General features: G+C 48.7%; 7 protein-coding genes across 7 annotated transcripts; 3 read left to right on the plus strand and 4 right to left on the minus strand.

Annotated features, from left to right (window-relative positions):
- Positions 1 to 1,020: 1,020 nt before the first annotated feature.
- On the minus strand, positions 1,021 to 2,161 carry TREMEDRAFT_62098 (uncharacterized protein; the record flags this gene model as incomplete). Its single annotated transcript, XM_007004502.1, has 6 exons — positions 1,021 to 1,509; positions 1,560 to 1,612; positions 1,655 to 1,696; positions 1,739 to 1,758; positions 1,905 to 1,994; positions 2,124 to 2,161. 6 exons carry the CDS (start codon positions 2,159 to 2,161, stop codon positions 1,021 to 1,023), a joined length of 732 nt encoding a protein of 243 aa, XP_007004564.1.
- A 374-nt stretch (positions 2,162 to 2,535) lies between these two features.
- TREMEDRAFT_71589 (uncharacterized protein) lies at positions 2,536 to 3,392 on the minus strand. Its single transcript, XM_007004744.1, has 3 exons — positions 3,201 to 3,392; positions 2,828 to 3,134; positions 2,536 to 2,661 (listed from the first exon to the last, which is right to left on the minus strand). The coding sequence occupies exons 1-3, from the start codon at positions 3,370 to 3,372 to the stop codon at positions 2,580 to 2,582; spliced, it is 561 nt and encodes a 186-aa protein (XP_007004806.1). The 5' UTR covers positions 3,373 to 3,392; the 3' UTR covers positions 2,536 to 2,579.
- Positions 3,393 to 3,891: 499 nt separating this feature from the next.
- On the plus strand, positions 3,892 to 6,005 carry TREMEDRAFT_62100 (uncharacterized protein; the record flags this gene model as incomplete). Its single annotated transcript, XM_007004503.1, has 6 exons — positions 3,892 to 4,026; positions 4,089 to 4,362; positions 4,420 to 4,661; positions 4,829 to 4,960; positions 5,266 to 5,304; positions 5,496 to 6,005. 6 exons carry the CDS (start codon positions 3,892 to 3,894, stop codon positions 6,003 to 6,005), a joined length of 1,332 nt encoding a protein of 443 aa, XP_007004565.1.
- A 7,859-nt stretch (positions 6,006 to 13,864) lies between these two features.
- TREMEDRAFT_62102 (uncharacterized protein) lies at positions 13,865 to 14,191 on the minus strand (the record flags this gene model as incomplete). Its single annotated transcript, XM_007004504.1, has 1 exon — positions 13,865 to 14,191. The coding sequence occupies one exon, from the start codon at positions 14,189 to 14,191 to the stop codon at positions 13,865 to 13,867; it is 327 nt and encodes a 108-aa protein (XP_007004566.1).
- A 293-nt stretch (positions 14,192 to 14,484) lies between these two features.
- TREMEDRAFT_62103 (uncharacterized protein) lies at positions 14,485 to 15,054 on the plus strand (the record flags this gene model as incomplete). Its single annotated transcript, XM_007004505.1, has 2 exons — positions 14,485 to 14,841; positions 14,974 to 15,054. The coding sequence occupies 2 exons, from the start codon at positions 14,485 to 14,487 to the stop codon at positions 15,052 to 15,054; spliced, it is 438 nt and encodes a 145-aa protein (XP_007004567.1).
- A 4,004-nt stretch (positions 15,055 to 19,058) lies between these two features.
- Positions 19,059 to 21,455, plus strand: TREMEDRAFT_62105 (uncharacterized protein; the record flags this gene model as incomplete). Its single annotated transcript, XM_007004506.1, has 5 exons — positions 19,059 to 19,131; positions 19,185 to 19,397; positions 19,461 to 19,598; positions 19,688 to 20,081; positions 20,132 to 21,455. 5 exons carry the CDS (start codon positions 19,059 to 19,061, stop codon positions 21,453 to 21,455), a joined length of 2,142 nt encoding a protein of 713 aa, XP_007004568.1.
- A 3,783-nt stretch (positions 21,456 to 25,238) lies between these two features.
- On the minus strand, positions 25,239 to 26,723 carry TREMEDRAFT_62107 (uncharacterized protein; the record flags this gene model as incomplete). Its single annotated transcript, XM_007004507.1, has 2 exons — positions 25,239 to 25,643; positions 26,322 to 26,723. The coding sequence occupies 2 exons, from the start codon at positions 26,721 to 26,723 to the stop codon at positions 25,239 to 25,241; spliced, it is 807 nt and encodes a 268-aa protein (XP_007004569.1).
- Positions 26,724 to 27,576: the final 853 nt, after the last annotated feature.

Raw genomic sequence — 27,576 nt, forward strand, 5'->3', positions numbered from 1 at the left:
TCACTTAGCAAATCTTTTGCCACTTGATCTCATTGACTTATAGTCTCTTTGATCCACTACATCACTAGACTATAAACTACATGTAACGGTACTGGAAACACGATGACTAGATCGCAGGTTGGGTCGAACTCGATGGAACTCTCGTAGAAGTCTGGGCGTCTCTGGTGCCAATGAATTGTGTCTCCTCTGCAATCGATGTAGCCAAAGAATGATATTGAAGAATCAGCAAAGTTGGTACTTTGCTGATTGTACTATATACTGTCTACAGGTATCCGTGTCTTACTCCCGTCCTACTGCAAGCGTCTATGTACATACTCGGACAGGTGAAAAACCGCTTTTGAGCAAACCCAGTGGGGAAATCTCGAAAAGGGAAAACCCGTCCCTACCTACTGCAGCACTGCCTCCAACTCTCGCCGTTCTCTTTCCTAATCCGTCGAGTTCGATGTAGTTCTCTCGATTCGTTGTTACTCCGTAACACTAGACTATAAACTACATCACTAGGTCTGTTCCCTGCGAGGCCCTATAGCCATAGCTCATAGACGCAGACTATTTTCAACGTCTGGTCCTGACCGTCAGCATGCGTGTGTCACCACTGTGGAAGCGTGAGTATACACTAGAAACGACCTTCCTGCTTGACGTGCGGCTAGGCCACATCTAGCAATCCCGCCTTCACAACACCGAATTAGAGCAAACTCCTTTGCTCAACCCTCCACCACCAGCCTCTGGCATTTACTGAAGGTACTAATATTCAGTCTCGCCACAAAGCTTTATGGGTCTCAAGCGTCTGTTACAGCTTTCACCCATTTGATGCTGTCATTCTTCACTCCGGGGCGAGCACTTGACAGAAACCATGGTTGCGCAACAAGTAATACATTCCGAGTGTAAGATTACTGAAACTATGCAGGAGTATTGATGGATTTGCAGAGGATCATGCAGTTCTACTGACCGAATCCCCTCGGAAATCATGCAGCTTATTCAATATCAGCCGGTCAAAGGGTAGCAATCAGGGCAGATATCCTCTCAAACATCTTGCACTCTGCTTGATTGGTCTGGTCCCGACTGGAACTCGGGTTCAAGTATATACAAATGGTCGTATCGGATGGAGAAGCAACGATACAGTGCTCCTTGACACTGGTCTCCTTCTGTCCACTCCTGAACCACTGTAAAACCGGCAGCTTCAGCGAAATGTCTCAACTCGCTGGGAGTGTCCAGATTGGTTGAAACATTGGGGATAATCCATTTCTTGACATGCACAAACGGGGACTGAGTGTGGTTTGAGCCATTAAGTGGATCATTCTTCCATGAAAATATCGCAAAGTCCGAGAACGTGTCTCTAGGCATCTCATTTGTTTCCCTGGTCAAATGTGACAGGTACACTTTCCGGCCCGGCTCCATAAGCTCACGTGTGGGAAGAAAGGGTCTGCACCAAATAAAGGCAAGGCCACTCTCACCGTGTCGTTTGGAACTCGTCATGTTCCCTTCCGGGATATCAATGACGACCTCACGGGACTAATCTTTTCAGCTACTCTATCATGATCAAGAGGTGCCAAACAACTCACGGTCTCCAATTTCTCTATGAGCTGCATTGTAGCACTGTGAAATCCCCCTTCCTCTGTAATTTAAGCTTTTCCCTTCACTCCTCGACGTGGCTTACCGTTGGCAGGGGTCCCGAATACACGAGCTTCTCTCTCTTGCTCTGTAAAATTAGCTTTGGCCATCTCTCTTCCATGAGACCTACCAAGGACTGGTGCAGAAGTGCTTGTTTTCTCAGTCATCTCCGTTACTTGCTGGTAGGGAATGATGTATCGGAAGCAGGATGAGAGGGGACAGGAAGAGTAACTATATCCTGAGCGTGAGCTGACTCCGACATACACTTTTCTCACGGGACAGTAGAGATTACCCACGGTGTTTGGAGGACGGGGAGGACGTAAATGATGTCATGGTATTGGACGATGAAAGGATCTTTCTGATGCACACTCTCTTCGAGGAAAGGCCTAACGGTCAAGTAGATGGATAGAACAAGGGAAGAACAATGACTCATTTGACTACTCCTCGTCATCCACGGTGCTTGCTCCTGCCTCAGTAAACCTAAGTCATCGCCCGCCCAGTACCCCACCTCTCACACATCGGTCACGCGGCAGAACGGGCAGCGGACAGTCATGACGATGCTGCCTGAGTTGTCGGCAGGGTTTGAAGTCGGCAGGCGATGCACGGCCAAATCCTTCTCACCATGTGTGACAGGAGGGAGGAAGAGATCAAGCTGCGCAGGAGTCGGGGTTGGGTATTTCGGCCAGGTGAACGTTTCCCCCCATATTGACAACCCAAAGTTCTTGAGGGTTCTCGCTCTCACCGGTCATAGAACCGAGGTAGAGGATCAATCATCGACGGCTGAAGAGAGGAGAATGGGACATGAGCGAGATGCTATATTCGAGTCAGTACAGGTGAGTTGAGTCCTGATGTCGGTGGAGTGGTAGCGACGAGAGTTGAATGAGTGATGACCGCCAAAAAAAGAACATTCAGTGTCATCGTCGTCGCTAACGTCATATCATTCCGATGCATATTTCATGCCGCCGTGTCCCTCAATCTTGTCTGACGTGAAGGTCCGAGAGGTCGACTTGTGAGCCGACAGGAATACTATGAGGGGAAGCTTGCTCGAATGAACTGATTATCAGCCCAGTTCAGAGTGCGCTTGAGAATCAAATAGCCACGCGGAGAAAGTAGCAAGATATGCTGTTGGAATCAGGGACACGAGTAGCCTGGTTGAGGATCAGTCAGAGGAAGGAGGGTGGGGGGGTTGGAAGGGAAGTATGTGACATCGTAAATCTACCTGGGATACCTCATTCTCCAAATTTTGGGCCTCTCTGCTTCCTGGAATAATAATCTTTGCTCCGCCATCTCCTTGGTCAACTCGAGATGCTTGTCATTCCTCTTGGTCCAGACCTCGGCCTCGGGGGTGATTCGTGCCATAAGACGTGTGACAAGTGGAGCGTTTGAGTCTTGAGCGGTACGAGAGAATGCCTCTGGGGATGTGGAAGGAGAGGCGGGGGTTTTGGCAGGAGAAGGTAGGTAAGGGTAAATGACGAGGGAAGCGGCGATGAGGATGAATGTGTTTCGCCATGCGGGGGAGAGGAATGCTGAGTTGTCATTTTAACTCACAGTTCAGAAGGGCTAGAGGGTATAAGAGCAGTACGGAAACTCACATTCCGTAGTATAAACATCGCTGGATTCTTCCTGACCATGACCGTGGTGTTGTTCGTGATGATCATGGTGACTCGCTCGAGAAACGGCCGAAGCGGAGAGTTGTCGAAGTGGGATAGCAGAAAATGCTAGGGAACGCTGTCCCTTGACCTGTGACAGAGAACGTATCATCATGGGTCCTCACTATCGTTGGGTATGTTGATGTTATCAATGGGGTTATCCTCGCGGGTTGGAGGGTGACGGGGTTAAATGAATCTGATCCCGTCACAGACAGTGGCACTTTTTGAGTGTGGCACTACAAACGAAATTTCGCGCGGATTGGGGGATGTCAGTCCGGACGACCTCAACCTACTTGGCACTCCCTATGCATCGTCTACATGAATGGTGGGAATTGCTTATGACCGAGTACGATTGTATGAACGGGTTTCCATCTCGGTGTTAGTGGTGCACCCAAACTACGAACGTCAATGGTCGAGACGTCATAGTGGTGAGGAGAGTAGTGGATGACATCCCTTCTCATGGTCTTGAATGGATTGTATGGAAGGCTCAAAAATCAAACCCAGATCAAACCATCATCAGAACATACTTTGTCCAAAACCCCTGCAGTCCTTAACCATCTGACTCACACCAACGTGGACCAATTTGACAAGCTCAACCGACATTTGCTTGACCGCCCGTTTCCCCGGTTGAACCATGTCTGACACTGTTCCACGTTTGTATGGTGCTACCATGCACGCACCCGCCCAGCCTGGATCGGCTGATGAGTCACCTGGAATTCCGATATCTCCCTTAGAATTAGACTGGGATACGTTCATCGGGACAAATCCCGTAAGTTCTTCTCATGTAATACAGCCGCATTGGTGGTGAGAATGATCATGCTTACCTCAAAGCGACCGGTAAACCTACCTGCCTACATATGCAGCGCTCGAGTTCCTGTCAGTAATCGAGCGGCGGGAACTTTACAAAACTCGATGGAGCAGACAGGTGACACTGATGCGAGCCGTCGCGAAGAGGATTCTGTCAATCTTGATCAAGAAGACGGTGCAATTGACATTGGGTACGATGGAGATACTGAAAGTCTCGACTTGCATCTTTCTAATGAGGAAGTAAAGACTGTACATTACATTATTTGGAAGCTCCAGGACGAAACACTACCTGGAGAGAGTACGCATGTTCCAAAATTGAGTATTGTTTCCTTAAAAACAGAAAGCTTATGCCCAGATAGAACTGAGAGGAGAGTGTTTTTGCCTGCGGTACGACGTGAGTCCGACGAGAAAGCGAGTAGAGTCATGGTCCCATATTATTTTCTGGAGGGCAAAGAATTTCACTTTCAGTCACTGTCAAACGATCCCAAAACTCGGCAAGAGACATTAGCCAGTATAGTTCAATCGAGAGGATTTGATCCATTCAGTTGGGTTCGGACAGTCCGGGAGACGGGACAGGAGTATCACCGATGTTTTGGGGTGAGCAATTCGCCGCCAATCCCCTGGGAACGGAGCAATCTATCCCACGAAAGTGGTTGAGAAAACTTCCTGTCCACTTGGCCCGGCTCAGTTCCTGTCCCAAGATAGAGTGATGTGGTATGTAAGACTGTGGGGATCCCGTCATGGCCGGATGGCGATGGCTGCAGCGCTTGACTCAAATCCCCACCACCATCTGGGCCAAGATGGAGGAAAGTTGGAGGGAAGTGACAGGAGAGTATGCGAGTGAAGATTTTCGAAGGCCGAAAAAGTGGAAGAAGGCACGACGTCATATTTCAAAAGTGATCCATTCATCTTGCTACTAAGCTATGCCAGAAAGCCTGTGAGAGTGGATGAGTTGTAGTTTTGAATGCTATGAAGGGTAATGCTACCTTTGAAATGGTAGTAGGTTGAAAAGACTATGAACACAGTATTGAACACTTCATTTCATTCAACTTACATTCACAGCCTATCTCATTGCTCACAGATAAATCCCAATCATGCCTGTCCCCTAGTACATACAACGCACCTCTTTTGGAACATTGCCTGCACTCCTACCATGACCTCCAGGCCAGCCTTTTCTTGCTATGTTGATGCTGGAGCACAGCCTCTGACTGAAACACAATATGGGGAGTTTGCTAGCCAAGTGAGTGGTGTTCTTTATAGCCAATCCCAGGTAATGACGTGACACCTCACAAGCTGTATGCTCTACTGCTCCTACCACAGCCATTTAGCGTCTGACATGTGTTTTTGTGTCAGAGCTTTGGCACACCATAATCCAACACAGTATCCATGCCTCAATCACACCCATCACTGAGTCCAGCTTACAGCATTCAGGGCCCAGTACCACTTCCCACTGAGGTTATAAGAGCTTCTCGGAAAGAATTCTATTTGGTGGAAGGGCAGAGCATTGGTATGACTTCTCTTGTCCGCTGGCAGCCTAAACTTGTTCTGAATCCGGCTCTCTCTACTCTCCCATGGCAAGTGAGCAGGACGGCCCTCGAGAAGCTTAAGCTTCCGTCTCACATCCTCACGTCAAAACAGGCTGAACATGAGAAACCGGAACTTGACTTGGCCATTTATTGCAAGATTGGTGATAGTCCAGTAAGGTACTTTCAGGCAAATTCCAACTGGACATGTCCAGAGAATGGAATTAGTACTTTGTATCCCAACCTTGACAAGGAGGGGAAGTTGCCAACTTTGGCACAACTGATGGAAGATCAGGGCTGGCAGACTTCTTGGACCAGTGGAATTATTGATGATTATAACCATTATCTTGGACTCAAATACTCTCTAAACATGACTTTGGGGGCTGCCGCAAGCGGATCCGACCCTGAGTATGAATGAACATACAGGGCCCAAGCACTATGTTAGTGGGGCAGACGTTGAGAGAACATATGCATGAGGAGATGACATGTGTGTGTGCAAGGCATGCATATTGAAGCTTTCTATGTCCCGTCTGATTGTCCATGTGTCAATTAACACCAAGAAGGAGGTCAACTCCACAAAGCCAGATTCATATTTTAAGCTTCAGGACAGTTTTGATTGGGGAACTCCCTCCCTGTGAAGACTGTCTGTTACGTGACCCACGGAAGCTGTGACACTTTGGAGCCTCACAGGGTTTAGCATGACCAACAGAGGATCTGTGCCACTTCGGAGTGTCATGACTTTCTCCTGTGACACTTGGACTCCATGACCCACAGAAGAATTGCTCCTCACCAACAACCATTGATTTAGACAATCACACCTTTTTGTAGAGGGATGCTGGAGGCTGTGTGGAGGTACCAGAGCAATTTTCTGCTCAACTTGCTGCACGCATGAGGTGAAAAAAAAGCGCTAATTGATTCTTGATGATACACCATAAGAGAGGAGAAACATGCATTTCTGGCTTGTCTTTCTGGCTGGACATTGTACAATGGCTTCATCCGCCTAGTCTAGCCTTAGGACACAGTCTGAAACATGTGCAGTCAAGTTGACGTGGATTCTTCTGTGGTTCTGTGGGTCACATCTTCCAATGGTCATCATGAGCCCCATTACGCTTCGAAGTGTCACAGCTTCCTTCTTTCACCTAACACTGTCTATTACCTCCTGGCTGTCTTGATGTGTGCGTCACCAACATTTGAGTATTGATAACTCCTCAACTGTACTCCTCAGATTCCTCCAGAGGTGTCCAGACCCAGCCAGAGATCTCAATGCTGGTCATTCAAAAAAACTACACTACCTCTTTAGCACACCTAGTTGACACTTCTTGTCATTGACAGTGTGTCATAGCCTGCTCTGGAAGCTGTGTAAGTACACGACCACTTCAACACTTGTTCCAAATTCTGCATGATCATCGCAAGACATTGGCCCAAGAGGCATGAGTATTGGTGTTGAGGAGCTAGTCTCAATAGGGCCAAAGTGGAAGACAAATCATGCAGGTCAGGAATGCATGCAGCAATGGCGTTGACTCTTGGAGCCAGTAGAACACGGGAGGGTGGAAAGAGCACTAGCGATTCGCATGTCCTTTACCGCGGAGAGACTGTGTAGTGGGAGTATATGCTAGGTGACAAACGGACGACGGGCCACTTTGAAGTGTTGCAGATCTTCTGCCTATCACGCCGACTCCCATGACACTCTGAAGGGTCACGGCTCCCGTCCGCCACGTAACATAACTATATTGCCAACGCTGACGCGCTGACAGTGCTCTCAGTGACCATCCCCTTTGATCGATTCTCCAAGATTCTGTGTCATATCATGCGAATCATGTTTGAAGCAGGTGAGACGTAAGATTTCTCTGAAATGGAATGGCAGCTGTTCCACTCTAGAGTGAAATGTCTGCGGCTGAGCATGGGGTTTTCCATGCAGCTCCGAAAGGGGTCTGTCTCCGGCTGTGTCCCTAACACCTTTGTAGTCACACCATAAATAAACTTTCACTTTCCTGTCATCTTGTGCTGTTTTCGCTTATAATTAGATGATAATACAGAGGGGAAAAAGGACATGCATCAATTCTACATGTCTCTATACTTATCACACTCCACTCACACGCATTAAACCAGAGACGATCGAATAAAGTTCAGAGGATAAGTTGAACGGAGAAATATTCGACGGAAGGGGTAATTATCTAACAGCGGTTCGGCCGTCCTGGCCTGATTCTATCGGCTAACACTCCCCCACGGGACAATGCACGACTCTGCAGTAGTCCCGGACGATTTATCGATGGCGACGGCGAGGTTTGTGATGATGTAGAAGGTAGTAATGATGAAATGTTGAGTGTTATGTGTGTGGTAGTAGTGGTAGGTGAAATTGTGAAATGAATTTCTGTGGGGCCCCCCGCGGGGCTACGCTCTGACACGTGGCTACCACTCACTACTGACGACTCACTCTTCTCTATCTTTCCTTTTACTGCATCACTTTTACCTCCAATTAACGGTATGTCCACCTTTCGTCTTTCTCCACTTTTATCACTCATTTCTGACTCTCTGAACTTCCTTATATCCTGTCTACTTCTTAAAACTTCAGGTTTGCTAGTAGAATCCCAAGAATCGATGAATTTTTATCGTGGTCCTGGCTGACGAGATATCATAGATTCGCCTCCCACTGAAAAACTTTTATTTTCTTTCGAAATTTCATTATGTCTTTGCCACTTCCAGGTGGTATCGATCCCTTGGTTCCTCTCATGAGGCCTGGTGAGGCGCATGGTACGTTCATTAGTCACTTTATCATGAAAATTATCTCTGACCTTCTGAATTGTCTGACCTCTCGGTCCGCACATTGGAGGTGGCATGTCGCCAGATCCGTTTCTTCCAAAGGTTGCTGGTATCTCTTTCGAACGCTGTGCAGGGTGCATCTGCACCCTTCTTTGATATTCTTTACGATTTCGAAAGGGCCTGTCAGCATGTGGAGAACTTGCTGGGATACATGATCCGTGATGATGTGTGGGAACAACTTCCTTAGGAAGTCGATGATGTATCCTCCCATCTTTTCTCTCTTTTATCTTTTCCTTCTTCTCCTTATTTCTCTCTCTTATCTCTCTAATGATTCTAGGTTCTACCGGTGGCTTCTGACCTATCTTAGAATTACTCACATTCATAGGTACACCCGAAAATTTTTCGTGGCTCACGAGAACTTTTCCTTCGGTGGGCTCTTTTTCTTCGGTGGGTTTCTCTGAAGTTCCTTCTACCCACACTTCTCTCTCTAGTACCACTTCGTTCTCTGTACCACCTGAGAGATCTCCTAGATCCTCGAAATCAGAATAATTGTAATCGATGATTTCATCATCATCTAATGTCACGTATACTGAACCAATGTTTTTCTTCTTCGGTGGTTCTACCCGTATCGCTGACATATTCACCGAATGTACTGGTCCACCTAAAGCCTTCGTGAGTACATCTGCTCTCTGATAGACAGTGCTGACATATTCTAGTTCAATAACTTTATTACTGACTAGATCTCGAAGAGCATGATGTTGAATATCGATATGCTTTGTCCTCTGGTGAGTACCAGGTTTCCTCGCTAGTGATATTGATCCTTGGTTATCGCAGTTTAATATAGTAGGATTTAGCTGATCGTAGCCTATCTCCCTCAGTAATCCTCTCAACCACTGAGCTTCCTTCGCTGCTTCAGCCATTGCGATGTACTCTGCTTCGACTGTCAACGACGATACTGTAGCTTGTCTTTTTGAACTCCATGTTATCGGTGAGTCGTTCATCATAAAAATCCAGCCTGTCGTTGATCGTCGTGTGTCTTTACATCCTGCCCAATCGGCATCAACCCATCCTGCTAGATCGCTAGCCTCGCCACCAAGACGAATACCATGTAAACGAGTGGACCGAAGGTAGGTAATTACCATTATCCCTTCCTCCCATACTTTCTTTGTCGGTTTGATGAGGTACCTAGCAAGGTATGAGGCTGCATAGGATATATCTGGTCGTGTACATGTGGCTAACTACTGTAGACACCCTATTAATTCTTGAAATGGTCGAATTTCACTTTCCACCTCCGACATCAAAGGATTTTTGGCAGTAAGAGGTAACAGCGTTTTTCGGTCTCAATGTAAGTCGTTTCCTGGAAACTTCTGAACTATCTTATCAATGTACGCTGGTTGGTTTAACCATATTGTCTTTTCTTCTCTGTTCCTTGTTACCTTCATACCGAGAATGGTACTTATCTCCTCCAGGTCGGTTATTATCCACCTTTTCCCTAGCCCATCGAAAATTTCACTTGCTTCTTCCTTCGATTTTGTGGCTAATACTAGATCATCGACATAGGCTAGCAGTATTGCTGCTCCCTTTCCTTCGATTTTCCCTTCTGGTCTATAGTAAAGACCCCAATCTGATTCGATTCTTGAAAAACCTAGGTGAGATAATCCTTTGCCGAGTTCTATCCACCATGTTCTACCCGATTGTTTTAAACCGTAAAGAGACTTTATTAACTTCAAGGTATTACATCCAGGTTTCGGTTTTATCCCCTTGAGATACTTCATGTAAATTTCGACATCGAGTTTACCGTTTAAATATGCCCCTTCGACATCGGCCTGATGAATTTCGAGATCTTCGGTTGCTGCTATAGTCAAGAGTATTTGCAACGATCCCTATCTTCCTACAGGTGTGAATGTTTCTTCGTAGTCGACACCTGGTATCTGGGAGAAGCCTTGAGCTACTAGTCGTGACTTGTACTTTAGTAAGTTTCCCTCAGAATCTGTCTTCACTTTGAATACCCACTTACATCCAATGGCTTTTTGTCCCGGTGGAAGTACCGTCTCCACCCATGTATCCTTAGATTCTGTGTTGGATATCTCTTTCTCCATGGATTCTAGCCACTTCTCACCATCTGGGCCGTTTACTGCTTCTTCAGGAGAGACAGGATCAATGAGAGAAGTGTCGCTTTCAATACCTGCGATAGAGGCGAGTGCGCCAAACTATTAGGCTCACAACCAAATTCTAGGAACGGGTCTGTTAGGCCCGCACAACGGTGGGGGGGTCGAATAATTTGTCCGTGACGTGTCATCACGATCCCCTCGTCCCCATCATTTATTCCTTCCTCATCATTTCTTTCATTTTCGACGATATCGTTCTCATAGACCCAATTTCCTCCCCAGATGCCCTGTCCACGTCGTCTTTCAGTAGGTTGTGGACCTATATTAGGTGAGTTGTCTCTATCAACATCATTTCCTTGTTCATTATCGTTATTTTCCTGTCCGCCACTTTCTGAGCGGTCGTCAGGGAAAATTTCTTTGTTGACAACGGGGTCTAGGTCTACTTCGATGGCGTCGAGACGGGTTTGGAAGATATCTGGCGACTCTCTAGTAGCCACCATTCGTCCTGTCGAGCGACGAACGTCTCGTGAGTGTTCGATTCGTCCCGATCCGTCCATTCTAACGATCCAACCGCTCACACCCTCATCCTGACCCAGTATAATGGCTGACGAACCCCTAGGTATCGTGAAGTTCGACTTCAGCCTTATCTCCCTGGGTATCTGAACAAAACATCGTTCGCCAAATCTCCACACGCTATCTAAGTTCGTGTCTCTACCTGTGAGTGATGTCCAGCCTGATTTACCTCTGACACCTATCGATGTTTTCATAATTATAATGGCGGCGTATCTGACAGCATAGGACCAATATTCGTTCGGTAGTCCTGAGTCAAACAGCATCGTTAATACCATCCCCTTTAAGGTACATATCATTCTCTCCGCCACTCCATTTAATTCTGGTGTGTATCTTGGTGTGATGTAGTGATTGATCCCCGCTGACAGGTAGAATTCCCTCATGTCGAGACTGTCAAATTCACCTCCCCCATCAGACCTAATCACCCTCACTCTTTCACCAAGCTGTTTCTCTAATTTCGAAATACACTGTCGAACGATATCAGATGCTTTGTTCTTCGTCGTTATTGGTATTGTGAATACAATTCGACTCGCCCTTTCCACACCAACGAAGAAATATCGTTCACCTTTTATCGCCGGACCGAACGGCCCAGTAATATCGACATCCATTCCTACTCCTTCACCATCTCCTTTTAACATTGGTGCTTCTTTATTCTTCAGTAGATGTGTTATCTTGACCTGCATACAGGCGGGACATTTATCAGTTGTAAAGGGATCGTTCTTGTAAGTGTCCCAATCCTACTTCAATAGTCCCTGTCTACCTAGATTCTTTAGTTTATCTACACCTATATGCCCGAGTCGCTGATGCTCAGATTCAAGTGGTGAAGTCGCCTTCGGTGTCGATATCACGATCATCACGGCCGACATTGCCCTACCGAATCGTACCGACCACAGTGAGTCATGTTTCCTCAAACCTAGTTTCTCTTTACCTTTACCTATCCATCCACCACCACTGCTTAGATTTGCCTTCCATCCCCATGAGAGTAACTTCGAAAGGGAGAGAAGACTTATCTTCGCTGTGGGGACGTGATGTATGTCTTTCAGTACCATCTTTTGTCCTGAATCTAGTTCGAGATTAATGTCACCTGTTTCCCAAGCCGTCATTGACTTGCCAGATGCTAGACCGAACACTCTTGGTTCTACTTGTCTTTTAATATTGGTCATTATCGATCTGTGAGGAGTTATGTGGTGAGTAGCACCACTATCCACTACCCAGGTGGGGATTACACGAGTGTGGCTTACGTCATTAGACTCTGTAGCTAATCCCACCCACTCATTATCCTCAACCCACAGGTTTTCAATTTCTTCGGGCCATACGATATTACTCGTGTACCCTTCGTCATCATCGAACCATGATTCTGTCGACATGGCCATCCCGGCCCACGCCTCATGATCACCATCCAATGACGAATACATCAAGGAGGTTTTGGAGTTATCCTTGGACTGGTTCTCATCCTTCGAGACGGTATGTCCTTTCTTATTATTCTTATAATTCTTCCATTTCTTTTTACCTCCATCCTTTCCAACTGCGTTTTCTTTCCTGTTCGTATCCTCTCTTTTAGGTTTACGACAGTACTTCGCTAGATGTCCTACAGTGTCACAGTTATAACACTTCCTAGTTTCTTTCCTGGGCTGACCATCAGAGATATTATCTCGGTTCACCCTCATTCCTTTATCCCTTTCGGTGAACATCGCGAATCCCTTTCTGTTGGTCCTACCTACAGGGCGCGCTTTACGTCTCGCCGTTTCTGCATTAAAGATCAACAATACTTTGTCCCATGTCCTTGCCTTTTCAGGTACCGACATTAGTTCTACGTGGATGATCCTGTATGCTGGTGCTAGGATGGTATTGAGGAATAGACCTGCTCGTTCCTGTGAGTCAAAGTTCAATTCTACCAACTTCGCTTCAGCCATTGTCTTCGAGAAATCCTCTACATGCTTAGCCATCTCTTCGGCCGTCGCATCTTCCCTCAAGTCATAGCTAAACAATGCTTGACGGACGTTTCTCTGGTTCTTGTTCGTGGCTGTTACGTGCATTTTCAAGCAGTAATCCCACATTTCATTAGCTGACATCTTCTCAGATAAGTCAAGCATTACAGCTTCCGTCACTGTTCCCTTGATCATCCCTTGCGCTTTATTCTCCCTCGCTGTCACGACCGTCGAACACTTCTCTCTAACAGACCGACGGTCGATGAACCTCGGCTGACTTGACGCTTCTAAGTCGATGTCTCACCCAACCAGGAGGGCGCAGACGTCGAAAGGAGTGTAACTACGGTGTGCTTCGGCGTAGTTACTCTAACTGGGGTTTTTCTCTGATGGCGATGTATCTTAATTTGTATGTAGCTATCTCTATCAATCTTTCACTACTGACAACAATCAAGGATCGCTGAAGAACTTCAGCGATCTTCTCAGCTGATATTATTTACTCCTCCTAGATCTTCACCCAACCCTCTCGCGCTTAGACGTACTTCAACGCACTTCGTCCAACTTCCCCGAGTCCCGGCCGTCCTTCTCCGTCCTTCGACTAACCCCGCCTAACATCGCCGCACTTCTGCTCCCATTGTCCCTAGTCCACCTAACTCCGCCTAACATCGCCGCACTTCTGCTCCCATTGTCTCTAATTCACCTAACTCCGCCTAACATCGCCGCACTTCTGCTCCCATTGTCCCTAGTTCACCTAACTCCGTCTAACCTCGCCGTACTTCGTTGTCCCTATGCTCCAGGCCCCCGTATATCTTATTCTCCCGTTGTACTTCGTCGTAGTTGGTCTCAGATGTCCTGAGTTACGTGTAGAGTAAAGAGGTTAAGACATGATAGGGGTTTTGATGGTCAAAGGAGGGTCATTGTTGGTGGAATAATTGAGGTGTCACGACATAGTTCGTGACACTCGCCTGCCACTTCTCCCATTCCTTCAACTCTTCTCCAGTGATCCTCCTACCAATCACTTGCCCTTCGACGGGCGTGCTAGGAGGTACTGATCCCGCCCTCTCATCTGTCGCCCTAACCCCTACTCGACCAGGTTCGGTATCATTACCTGTGACGATATTCGAAGCGTCACCTATCTGTAGATACACCTCGATCGACTTCCTCCACAAAGCATACATTGCTGGATTGTAGGATAACTTAGGGAGATTCTCAAACGAGATCTTGGACGACACATAGGACATTGTGAGAAGGTTGGTAATGAGGATGATGGACTTGCCTTTATATTCACAGAGGTGTGTGTCTTCCGACTATTAATCTGTTTTCGCTTATAATTAGATGATAATACAGAGGGGAAAAAGGACATGCATCAATTCTACATGTCTTTATACTTATCACATTCCACTCACACGCATTAAACCAGAGACGATCGAATAAAGTTCAGAGGATAAGTTGAACGGAGAAATATTCGACGGAAGGGGTAATTCTAACGGCGGTTCGGCCGTCCTGGTCCGATTCTATCGGCTAACAGATCACCATGACTCGAAGAGTCCAGAAGATGGTACCACAGGATATCTGTACTATGATTTTATGTATGTGGAGAGCTTGGGGATCACAAGAGTGGGAAAGCTCTGGCCGTGTGCGGACCCCTCTGGAGCTGCATGGTTCTCTGGCCGGGTCCAAGAGGGGGGTTTTGAACCATGCAGCTCCGGAGGTGCACGTCTCCGGCCGTGTCCCTAACAGATATCATCCATCATACATGTTCCACCCTCTCCGGATAATCTCTCACTTCATGGCGGGCTCGTCAGTGTCAGGATCACGGGTACCTATAGACGGGTTCCTCAGAGTTGTACGCAGAAGTCGTACTCCACCCTACCCGTTCCCGCTTCACGAGGTAAGGACTAGAGTAGAAACTTTTCCGTGCGAAAAGACTAGAATAGCAGGCAACCCTAGAATAGCAACGGAATTCCAGATTGTCTTGTCACACGTCCATCCTCTCCTCATGCAGACATAAGCACTCTCCCAGTACTCAAACGTCACCGGATCTCTCAAGCATGACCTCAACATTCGGGTAGAGGGGGTAGAGGGTGAGGGTGATCAAGAGTAAGACAAGCAAACGGTTATCATTAAAGATGATGTCATTCTAGTCCATTGTTGCTATTCTAGGGCTGGCTGCCATTCTAGTCTTTTCGCACGGAAAAGTTCCTATTCTAGTCCTTACCTCCCGCTTCACTACTCCCGCTACGGGATTCTCTGTTACGTGATGCACGGAAGCCGTGCTGCTTCGAAGTGTCACGGGTTTCCAGACCCATCTTCATGACCCACCGAAGACCCGTGACGCTTCGGAGGGTCACAGCTTTGGTCATGCTGCTCCGGAGTGTCATGACCTACATTTTCATAGTTTGGAGTGACATTCTCAATCACCTGCCAACAAGGAAAAACTACTACCCTCTGTCATAATGGGGTTCTAGACAGGAGATTACGATCAGCTATTCACAAAGCTGTAAGATATCACATGCATAAGAGCTTCACCTACATAACACTCTATACGGGCTCCCCAATAAGTAACTCCCCATACTTCTCTTTGAAACGAGCTCGTGCCAATATCACACTTTTCACATCCGTCATCACTTTTCCATGCTCCCCACGAAAGCCTCGGTGCATCATTCCTCTCCTACCTGCCATATGGCGCATCATCACCTCTCGCCACAACCAGGCCTTGTACTTACAAACTAGAGCACGCATCTCTTTGTCCAGACCCCAGGTCTTTCCATCCACCTCCCATGTCTCTGCTAACCACAGTTCATCCTTCCCTGGAAAATAACGAGGATAGTCTTCAAGTGGACTTTTCGAATCCCAGAACCCGTGTGGTACATCCCTCTCATCTCCATCACTCCAAGTTTCATATTCAGAACAATGATCGGGCCAATTGGTGTCTTGTGTAGAGTCGCTTTCTTCCTCAGTCCTCTCTATGTCAGGAGCAGACTGAGAGGCATGCTCCTCCCCATCATCATCTATGGTCAGCAATTTTCAGATCAAACATCCAGTAAGACGTACTCTCAGGAGTACCAGGCGTTTTCTCTTTCTCCTTGCTGGTCCTCTTACGTTTCTGCTTTCTCCCTCTACTTTTCCCAGTTGACACTTCTCCTCCTTCCGAATCTGTGGAAGCATTGACCACATTCCTTTCTGTGGCGGTGAGTCGAGAGAAATTCAAGCACTCCCGTTCTGCCCTGTGACAGTAAAGCGAACACTTGAGTCCTCTCTTGCGACAGGTACACTGATTTGTGCCGCAGTCGCCTTTACACCTACATCAAATTTCACATTTTGAAACACCTACCATGTTAGATTTAAAACTCTGTTGAGAATCACAAAGACATACCCAGGATTTTTCGTGCTGCTTCCTTGAGGGAGATGACAGGCTGTTGTTTCCATCGAAAGAGGGAGAGATGAACTGATTCTGGGATCTCATAGAATTCTGCCGGATTAAGTACCTTGCTTTGATAAAGTCGGTTGAGGACACCAGCTTCACATAGCAAGCGATATGCTTTCGGTTTGGTGTCAAAAACCTCACAGACTAGACATGGGATCCGACTAGCATTGGCACCAAGTCTGTCAATTGCCGGGACATATAGCGTGACTTGATCCTTGCTTTCATACTCGTGGTGTATGTGATCTGTACCATATCAAGCTATCATCTGGTTTCGTACTACCTCTGGTCGTACCCTCATTTGTGAGTGGATATTTTCAGTCCTAGCACCAGTGGTTCCACCCAACCCGGCTGCATTGACTTGAGGAGGGACATTCCGCGCAATGTGGAGTCTGTTTTCTAAAGGCTCTATGGTTTCTGCTGCATCAGTGAATGACATTCAGCTTTGAACACTTGGTCTCTTACCAGTTTGAAGTATGTTCAGCGGTTCCGCTGTAGCCTGGACACTTCCTTGATTCTGTTGTGTCCCATAAATCTCGTCATCTTCTTCCCATTCAAACACCAACTCCGTCCTCTCATCTGCTTCTTCTGACCCGTCATCAGAAATCTCTTCCCGCTCATCCTGCACCTGAATGATTGTACGATCTTCTCCAACTGTTCAAAGTTGTATCTCCCGAAGCTTCCTTCCAAAGACTGCCTCATGTGGAGTATGAAGTGTGGCGCTGTGCTTTGTGTAATTGATTGAACGGATAACAGTAGATAACCCTTCTATCCTATCAATCAGCAGTACTCAGACTGAAAGCATAGGGCTTACCATGGACGATCTGGATGTTCAAGACACCACTTTGACAGACGTGTTTTGACAGTACCACCTGCTTGCTCAACAAGACCTTGAACTCGAGGTGTTCGTGGAAGACCATGTTTGATCTTCATGTCATATGTCTCAGCGAGATTGGTGATAAGAGTATTGCAGAATTCACGACCATTGTCAGACTGAAGGATATCAGGGGCACCAAAGTGATTGATCCATGTGAGCAGGCATGCTTCAACATTTCGGGCCGACTTTTTCGTCATTGGATACTTGGGGTCAGTGCCGGAAGTTGCAAGAAGACTGACTCACAACTTGAGAATATTTGGTGAAATGGTCTTTGATATGACAGATCCGGTGAAACTTCTTTCCATCTTTCTCACATACATTTGCACGCATATCAATCAAGTCAATCTGGATGCGCTCAAACGGATCATCAGACTTCAGCGGTTGAAGTTGCCCCTTGTCCTTGTTTCGCGCCCTGTTCATAAGCATGATCCGCGAACTGAGAGACTCTTACTTCAACTGGCAAACATTGCATGCTTCAATCATCTTTTTGATCTCAAACTTGCCAATCCCGCGATAGTGAGCTCGTATCTCTGAGAGAGTTTTGTTTTGTCCTGAATGTCCAACAATGTTGCAGTGAACATGTTTGATCTTTGAGAACACCTCGGCTGCCGGCACAAGCTTGTAGTAGCTTGTTTCGTGTCACGGCCGTCGAACAACTACTTCTTAATAGACCGACGGTCGACGAACCTCGGCTAACTTCACGCTCTGAGTCGATGTCTCACCCAACCAGGAGGGCGCAGACGTCGAAAGGGGTGTAACTACGGCGTACTTCGGCGTAGTTACTCTAACTAGGGTTTTGATCTACTGATGGCGATGTATCTTGATTTATAGCTATCTCTATCTGTCTTTTACTACTGACAACAATCAAGGATCGCTGAAGAACTTCAGCGATCTTCTCAGCTAATATTATCTACTCCTCCTAGACGTTCATCCAACCCTCTCGCGCTTTGACGTACTTCAACGCACTTCGTCCAACTTCCCCGAGCCCTCGGCCATCCTCTTCCTCCTTCGACTAACTCCGCCTAACATCGCCGCACTTCTGCTCCCATTGTCCCTACTTAGCCTAACTCCGCCTAACATCGCCGCACTTCTGCTCCCATTGTCCCTACTTAGCCTAACCCCGCCTAACATCGCCGTACTTCTGCTCCCATTGTCCCTACTTAGCCTAACCCCGTCTAACTTCGCCGTACTTGGTGTCAGAAGTCCTGAGTTACGTGTAGAGTAAAGAGGTTAAGGCGTGATGGGGTTTTGATGGCCAAAGGAGGGTCATTGTTGGTGGAGTAATCGAGGTGTCACGACGTAGTTCGTGACAGTCGCCCCCTTCTTTAGCCGCGAACGTCCTCGTGAGCGATTACACCTCTGTCGTGGCAAGAGAACTTAGCAGCGTAGTACCCCATTCTCTCCCTCCCCATGACCATCCTCCACTCTTCTGCTCTTTGCGCCGCACTTCGTAGTTGGGCCTCCTTTCACTCCAGAACCCGACAATGAGACTCCCCTAACTTCGTCGAGGTTTGCCGTAAGAAGCCCTGTGTCTTTTGTAGGTGAGACACGCTTCCTGAATGGCAGCCGAACAACACCGTTGTTTGTCGAAGTAACCCTCGCTTATATTGAGATGAGACACTATAGCGTGGGAATTTTGATCGTCCCTGCGCTGCCTTTTGTTGATGAAACGCGAAGTTTGCTGCATGTTGACGACGAGGGGTTAGGTTTGATTATACTAAATACTGAGCAGTTCGTCGACCTTCTCTCTTTTTCCCATCTTGAATCATCGCCTCGAGTTTTATTCTCATTTAAATATCTTAACGTCATGGCCCCTTCTACTCCTACATCTAACCCTTTCGCCGCCATGAGGAACTTTGGTGGTATGGTGTCGTCTGCTCGTGAGTTATTCCTCGACACTTACCTTACTTCGCCGGACTTGGCTGATGTTCAGTTTCCTTCGGCGACAGATCTCGCCAAGTCTCCTCCCTCGGCCTCGGCACCCTTTCTTTGGGGGAGCCGTCTGGCGATGTCCCGCCTCCTCGCTCCGCTTCTCCTCCCGCCGGTCCTCCCGCTGGTTCTCCCTCTGCTTCTCCTCCTCCTGGTTCTCGCTCTGCTTCCCCTCCTGCCGCCAGCCCTCGCCGCAGGACGCCCGCCTTTCGTCCTGGTGAGTCTCCGTCCTCCTCCGACCAGGAGTCGCTCAGTGGTTCGGAGTCGGACGATCAGTCAGACTTCGAAGGAAAAGGGGGTGATTATAGTGATGAGGATGATAGAATCGTGTCGGGGGGTGAAACCGAGTTAGAGGAACACTCGGATGATGATATGGTGGCGGTTAGTGTAGAGGACAACAACGTAGATAGTCCTGAGCGTGAGTTCTTCGTCCAACCTCTCACACCTTCGCCGAACTTGGCCTTGTTTATCTGTTCTTTAGCTCTCCAAGACATTGCTAACTCGCAGCCGCTCCTGCCCCTCCCCCTGCTCAAATTGTGGGCCAGAAACGACGCCGTTCCCTCTCCTCTTCTTCTTCTTCCTCTTCTTCTTCTTCCTCTTCTTCTTCTTCCTCTTCTTCTTCCTCTTCCGGCGCCATCGCCGCTGCCGCCGCTGCTGCCGCTGCTGCCGCCGCCCGCCCTGCCGCCGCCATCGCTCCTGCTGCCGCCGCCGGTCCTGCTCCCGCCGCCGGTCCTGCTCCCGCCGCCCCCGTCGCTGCTCCCCCCCCTTCTCCCAGAGGGGAGCCTTCGCCCAAACGGGTGAAGAGATCACTGCGGGAAGAAGAGTACTTGTGGGAGAAGATGAAGTCCGAGCCTGGTCGTTGGATCGCGGTTGGTGTTGACGAAGCGTGTGATCGTTGCCGGTGAGTCCACCTATTCGTACTACGCCGAAGTTACTCCTGCTAATTAGTAGACGTGAGATTATCACGTATAATCGTCCAAACTGGCCCTGCCTCAAGGCAGTCAGGCCACACAACAAGGCCCTCCGTTGTGCTTCATGCACGTCTGGCCCCTGCTCCTTCTGTCCCGTTTCCTCTGCCCGGGACATCCCGCCCCGTCCCTTCGACGCTTCTCCCTTCCCCCCTCCTCAGACTCCAGCGTCTGTCCCCCGCTCACGGGTACCTCCTTCGTCTCTCCGGTCGGTTCGCCGTACTTCGCCGGACCTCCGCCCGTCGCCTCCGTCGCCGTCGCCCTTCGCTCCTGTGGCCGGCCCATCACGTCTCCCGGCTGTTCCTCCTTCGTCTTCTCGCCGTCCTTCGGCCTCTGCTCCTTCGGTCTCCCGTCCTTCGGCCTCTCGTTCTTCGGCCTCTCGTCCTTCGGCGCCACGTCCGTCCTCTCCAGTGGTAGCTTCTCCCCCGGCTCACAGCACCCGAAGTCGGCGTCCTTCTGTTCCTCCGGCCACTTCGGCGGCCCCTCCCGTCACCCCTCCCTCTGCTCCCCAGAAGACACCGAAGTCTTCTTTAAAGAAATCAAAAGGGAAATCTAAAGAGAAGGAGGTTGCCTTCAATGATGGTGATGTGGAAGGTGAAGATACTCAGCGTGCTGGTCCCTCTGCTCCCCGGTTGTCCCTCGTCCACCCTCGTATCTCCCTGGACGTCCGTATTCCTGAGGACGAAAAGGAATTCGCCACTTATCGTTCTCTCGTCCTCGGTCTCACTACTCAGCTTGAGGCTGCCCGAAATGATACATCTCTCCTGCTTGACTTCTCTTCTCGTCAAGCTAACGCTTTAAACAATCTTACTGCGGCGTTAGTAGATGTAGTCAACACTGGGGCTCTGGACGACGAAGCAAGGACAAGGTTAGCGGACGTCTCTCGCCGAAGCCTTACTGAGATAGCCGATGTTCGCCGAAGACTGTTCGACACCCCCTTCCTAGTCACTCCTATGGCGTATGAGCCACCACCGTCCCTTGACTGGTTAGGTCGCCGTAGTAGTTCCCGTGTCCCAGCTTCCGCCCAGACTGCTCTAGACCTCCTCAGTCTTCCCTTCGAGTGTCTACGGACCATACGTTCTCTGTGGAGGACTCCGAGCATGCAAGCTGCTCGAGATGTCCAGGACTTCGGTGACTTCTTCGGGGCTATGAATCGGGCATGGAATGCTTCTCTCTCTACTGCGTTCCCGTCTGAGACTCTCGATCTACCTTCGGTCATCGGTAGCCTCCACACTAATCCCGCGGGACCGAGTAGATCGAAGGAGAAAGGAAAAGGAAAAGGTAAGGGTAAGAGTAAGGACAAGTGAGCGGTACGTAGCTGTAATCCTATGTTGTATGCAGTACGTTCTATCTCCTAGCCCTTCGCAGGCGCCCTTCCTTCGGCTTAGTAGGGTGAAGTTCGTGGAACTTCGCCAATATGTCATCAGCTCCATCGACGTTCTCCACTGGTTCCCATGATACTGAATCGTCTGTTCCTTCGTAACCTAACCACTCCACCAAGTACTCTAACTTTCCTGACCTCTTATTTACTCTAGAGTCCACAATATCCTTTACCTCCCAAGACTCTCCCACATTGTCTACTTCTACTGGCCCAGGTGGCTCAGCTTGCTGACCAGGAAATATTGGAGGGTGATAAGGACGGAGCAAGGAGACATGGAATACATCATGGATACCTGCCATCGTTCCTGGTAATTCCAATTTACAAGCATGAGAACCTACCTGCCGTACTACCTTGTACGGCCCACTTTGCTTAACATCTAACTTCTTCATTGGTCTCTTCGTCTTAATATTCTCTAACGACAGCATCACTAGGTCTCCTTCCGCGAAGTTCGGCGTAGTCCGGTGTTTCCTATTGTATCCTTCGGCGTACTTCTCATTAGCTTTCTCAATTCCTTCGATACAATCTTTGTGTATTTCAGTCAAATCTTTTACCACCACCGTAGCAGCGGGCACTTCGACCTCGCTAGCCTTTATCTCTTCAGCCCAACGAGGGTGATATCCATAGTTCGCATAGAATGGGGTTTTGTTTATCGCAGAGTGCTGGGTGTTGTTGTAAGCAAAGCTAGCTCGAGCGAGTAGCTTTGACCAGTCGTTCTGCTGATAGGAGGTGAAGATTCGAAGATACAGTTCCAAAGACTGGTTGGTTCGTTCGGTCTGTCCGTCAGTCTGTGGATGATATGCAGTAGAGAGATGTAGTCTTATTCCGAGACTATCGGTCAAATTCTTCCAGAACTTGGAGGTAAACTTCGATCCCCTGTCCGATACTATATTCTCTGGCAACCCATGCTGGGCCACCACATAGTCCAATATCAACTCTGATAGGCCGGCTGCGGTTAACTTCGTCGTAGTCGGGATAAAAATGGCCCATTTGGTCAACCGATCCACCACTACCAGGATGGAATTATATCCATGGGAATTTGGCAGCTCCTCGATAAAATCCATCGAGATGCTAGACCAAGGTTTCGTAGCTACCTCCAGTGGTTTAAGCTCCCCATGAGGTTTCTGTCTGTTAGTCTTCGCTCTCTGACATACCGCGCATCCAGCAACATAATCTTCGACATCCTTCCTTACTCCAACCCAGACATAATCCCTCAGGACTAGTTCAAGAGTCTTCGCCGAACCTGGATGACCGGCCAAGGCTGAGTCATGTCGCATCTTCATGATCTTCAGCCGAGCATCGGCGTAGTTCGGCACATAAATGCGATCGTCGAATGTGAGGAAACCTCTTGAGTTCCACCCCCCACGAAGGATTAGAGGAGACCGCGAACTACGGCGTAGTTCGGTGATTGATCCTGGTTCCTGCACGTTATCGTTACACGTAGGATGAGAACACTCAGCGCAAACGACTCCTAATAATTCTCCTCTGACCCCTTCTATGTCTTCGTCCTCCTGAACTCCAAGTACTAGATCCATAGGGTCCACAAGATCATTTTCCTTTACCTCCCTTGTCCCTTGCAATGCTCGAAGGAGGTGACGCAACTCCGACGTGGTGGCGTCAACTTCGTCGAACTTCGGCAGACCTTGGATAAGGTTGCTCTCTTGTACCATGGTACTTCCTTTCCCGGAATGATAGTCCGCCCGTCTAGATAATCCATCTGGAAGACTTGCCTGGGTTCCTGGCCGATAAACCATTTTAAACCTGAAGTTAGCTAGCTCCTCTACCCACCTACCTTGCCGAGGACTGAGTTGTTTCGGTTCCATCCAGTAGGTAAGGTTTAGATGGTCGGTAAGTACTGTGGTTTCCACCTGCAATAATAAGTGTCTCCTTCTTCTGAAACCCTCCACTACAGCGAGGAACTCCTTTTCTCCTACCGTATAATTCAGTTGAGCTGTGTTGAAAGCACCAGACTCAATAGCTACCGGGTGTTCTTGACCAGCCGTGTTGATCTGCGAAATTATGAACCCCCAGCCGAAGAACGACGCATCTGTCTGTAATATCGTCTTCAATGTAGGGTCAAAATGGGCTAACACCGGCGCAGTACACATCCTAGCCTTCAACTCTTTGAAGGCTGACTCCTGTTCGACTCCCCATACAAATGGTACCTCCTTCCTTGTCAAGTCATTGATAGGTCTAGCAATCTTCGAGAAGTTGGGGACAAAGCGCCTGTAGTAGCTTACAACTCCAATGAATCCCCTTGACTCTCGTAGATTCTTAGGACGTGGGAAGGAAGTGATGGCATCAATGTATTCTGGGTTCACCGATACACCTTTAGAGGATACCACGAAACCCAGAAACACCACCGAATCTCTTTCGAACTCGCACTTACTAGCTTTCACGTACAGGCTCGCCTTCCGCAGTACCTCAAAGACCTTCGCCGTAGTTCCTCGTAATTCCTCCAACGTATTCCCATAAATGAGGATATCGTCAATGTAGACCACGACTCCATTCCCTAGTAGCTCTCTAAACACCTCATTTAGGAAGTGTTGGAAGACCGCGGGGGCGTTTCGCAGCCCATCACGAACAACCAGAGATTCAAACATACCATACTGTGTCCTGAACGCCGTCAGGTGTTCATGTCCCTCAGTCACCCTCAACAATTGGTATGCTCCAATTAGATCTAGTTTGCTGAAATACCTTGCTTTTCCAAGTTCTTCGGTAATTTGACCTATTAGAGGGAGAGGGTAGGCATCTGGTATGGTCGCTTCGTTCAGTTTTCGATAGTCGATGACCATTCGCCACTGTCCTTCGGCTTTCTTCGGTATCATAAACATTGGTGAGCCGTATGGCGAGTTACTTGCCCGAATTCGGCCAGCGGCGATTTCGCGATCTAGTATGTCTCTCAGCGCGCGTCTCTGATCTTCTCCTTGAGCATAGAGGGAGGCGACCTTAAGGTTCGCCCCCTCCTTAAGCTCAAACTTCAAATCGTAGGACCTTGAAGGGGGAAGGGTCTCTCCTCCCTTCTTCGGATTAAAAACGTCAATGTACTGGTGGTATTGTTCAGGAACTACCTGGAACAACTCGTCTTGTTCCTCCGGGCTCAGCTCTTCAAGCTCATCTTCGCCGCGGCGGTCTATCGCGTCCGTCAGAGTCGGCAGCCCTATGGCCGCTAACTTCGCCGCACTTGGTGGGGTTGGGATGGGAAATTTCACCGAGTTGTCTCTTCCATCAAGGACAACCCCTTCCTTCCTCATCCAATCCCACCCTATCACAACATCTGCGTCGCAGAGCGTTGTTACATCGAGACAAACAGATCGCACTTCGGCGTCCTTCGTCAAACTAAATCCGACTTCGACAAACTCGGTGATGGGTCCAGCGACACTCACCGAGCCGTCGAACATGTGAACGGGTACGCTCACCTGATATTGTCTCCTTTCTGCGCCTATCTTCGTCGCCGCTCTAGGACTTATATATGAACAAGTAGCCCCGGTGTCCCAGAGCGTAGTTAGCTTCATTCCATTAATGAAAATGTCCGATTTAGGTTGATCTCTGGAAACGGAAGGGATGAGGAGATGATTATCGACATTGCATGAACAAGGGGTACTGAGTGGTGTATTTTTGTATTCACAATCCTCTGGCTCCATCAGCTGTGTTTCTTTTATGGGTTTGGGAATGGTGGCCGAGAGAATATGGCGGACCCGCCGAGCCTCGCCTACTGCGACAGGTCCTCTTCTTTTCCCTGGTCCTCTTCCAAATCTACTTCTCCTCCAACCGCATTCAAGTTCCTCCTCTGTCCGAGAGGTACTGCGTTCCCTCCCGATCCTCCACCACGTTCTCCGAACTTCTCCCCCCATGGAGGCAACAGTCCAACCTTAACCTTAGCCTCCCTTACAGGGCATTCCTTCAGCCAATGTCCTGCTTCACCACACTCGGTACACTTCCCCTCCTTCCTCCTTGTCTCCCTCAGATCGGAGCTCGGCCTAGGCCATCTTCGGCGAACTTCGTCGATGTTTGGCGGTGTACTCTTTACCACCGTCGACCTCATAGCCGCCTGGGCACCACCCTGCGCCGAAGGTTGCCCCTTTTCCCATTTCTTCTCTTCTTTCTTCTCCGTCCTCTGACTGTCCACCACTGTCGTTGTCCTTATCCCTCCTTCCCTTTTCCTCTCTGCCTCCTTCTCCACTTGTCTCCTCCACAGGCGGTTGTCCAAGGGAATCACAAACTCCAATAGCTCTTTTACAGTCCCAAACGATCTACCGTGTCTTGCGATTTCATCTAGAAGGTGCGATTTTAGTCCTTTCTTGGCTCGGTCAACTAGGTTTCCATCATCAGACCACTTGAGAATCGCAACATGTCGCTGAAAGGCGGAGAAGTAGTCCGAAGCAGACCCGGTTTGCTTGAGGTCGTTAAGTTGTCGGGCCGCAGTTCCTTCTTCGTCTGGATCACCAAAGTTAGTCTTGAGGTACTTAACGAACTGATCGTGTGTCGTGAGGTACTCAGGAAGAGGTCTTTTGGATAGATCGGGCTGCACTGCAAGAAGAGGTGTTTCGCGTAGATGAGAGATCATGAAAAAGACTTTCTTAGTGTCGTCGGGGAAAAGATGAGAGTTCAATTCGAAGTGTACGTCGCACTCAGACAGAAAGGCGGTTAACTTGTTCCGATCTCCTCTCCATAGGTCTGGGTTAGGTAGCTTTATCCCTTTCCGTTGTTCGCCCACTACGCTTGGGGTCGCCGAAGTTTGCCGTCCCATGGCGTACCTCACCCCTTCTGATATCCCTTCTGCAATCCCGCCCACTGTATCCCTTTCTCTTCTCTGTTCCCATTCCTCCCTACGTCTTCTCTCCTCCATCATGTCTTTGTTCATATTCGCCACCATCTGCATCAAGGCCAACACCACCCCTTGTGTTCCTTCTTCTCCCAAGTTCGCCGTACTTCCAGTGTTTTCTCTTGGGCGTGGGGTTTGGTCTGATCCAAGTGGGGATCCCACAGGTGGGAGAGCATTAGACGGAGGAGAAGGAGGGTTAGAAAGCACCGGTGGAACGAACTCATCTCCTTGAATTGACCCCCCCACACTATCCTCAACTCCAAGGTCCTGCCCCATTGCTCTGCTAAGCTCCTCCAATGCTCTCCTCTCGTTCTCCTCCATCCTGTCTCCATCCCTACTCATGCCTCGTGTAATTCTTCTTTCTGGTTCCATATTATCTTCGTACTTCTCCGAGGTTCGCACGGGTCGTCGGTAAGAGCGATCCTTGATACTGTCACGGCCGTCGAACAACTACTTCTTAATAGACCGACGGTCGACGAACCTCGGCTAACTTCACGCTCTGAGTCGATGTCTCGCCCAACCAGGAGGGCGCAGACGTCGAAAGGGGTGTAACTACGGCGTACTTCGGCGTAGTTACTCTAACTAGGGTTTTGATCTACTGATGGCGATGTATCTTGATTTATAGCTATCTCTATCTGTCTTTTACTACTGACAACAATCAAGGATCGCTGAAGAACTTCAGCGATCTTCTCAGCTAATATTATCTACTCCTCCTAGACGTTCATCCAACCCTCTCGCGCTTTGACGTACTTCAACGCACTTCGTCCAACTTCCCCGAGCCCTCGGCCATCCTCTTCCTCCTTCGACTAACTCCGCCTAACATCGCCGCACTTCTGCTCCCATTGTCCCTACTTAGCCTAACTCCGCCTAACATCGCCGCACTTCTGCTCCCATTGTCCCTACTTAGCCTAACCCCGCCTAACATCGCCGTACTTCTGCTCCCATTGTCCCTACTTAGCCTAACCCCGTCTAACTTCGCCGTACTTGGTGTCAGAAGTCCTGAGTTACGTGTAGAGTAAAGAGGTTAAGGCGTGATGGGGTTTTGATGGCCAAAGGAGGGTCATTGTTGGTGGAGTAATCGAGGTGTCACGACGTAGTTCGTGACAGGGGTGTGAGTGAGTGAGTGAGTTTACGAAAGCCTGGTAAATGTGTATGGGTGTACACGAAAAGCAGTAAGTATGGTTGAGGTCAAGAGTGAGAGAGAAGTCAATGAGTGAGAACGAAA

This window comes from Tremella mesenterica, assembly GCF_000271645.1.
Source record: "Tremella mesenterica DSM 1558 unplaced genomic scaffold TREMEscaffold_5, whole genome shotgun sequence".
NCBI classification, from domain to species: Eukaryota; Fungi; Basidiomycota; class Tremellomycetes; order Tremellales; family Tremellaceae; genus Tremella; species Tremella mesenterica.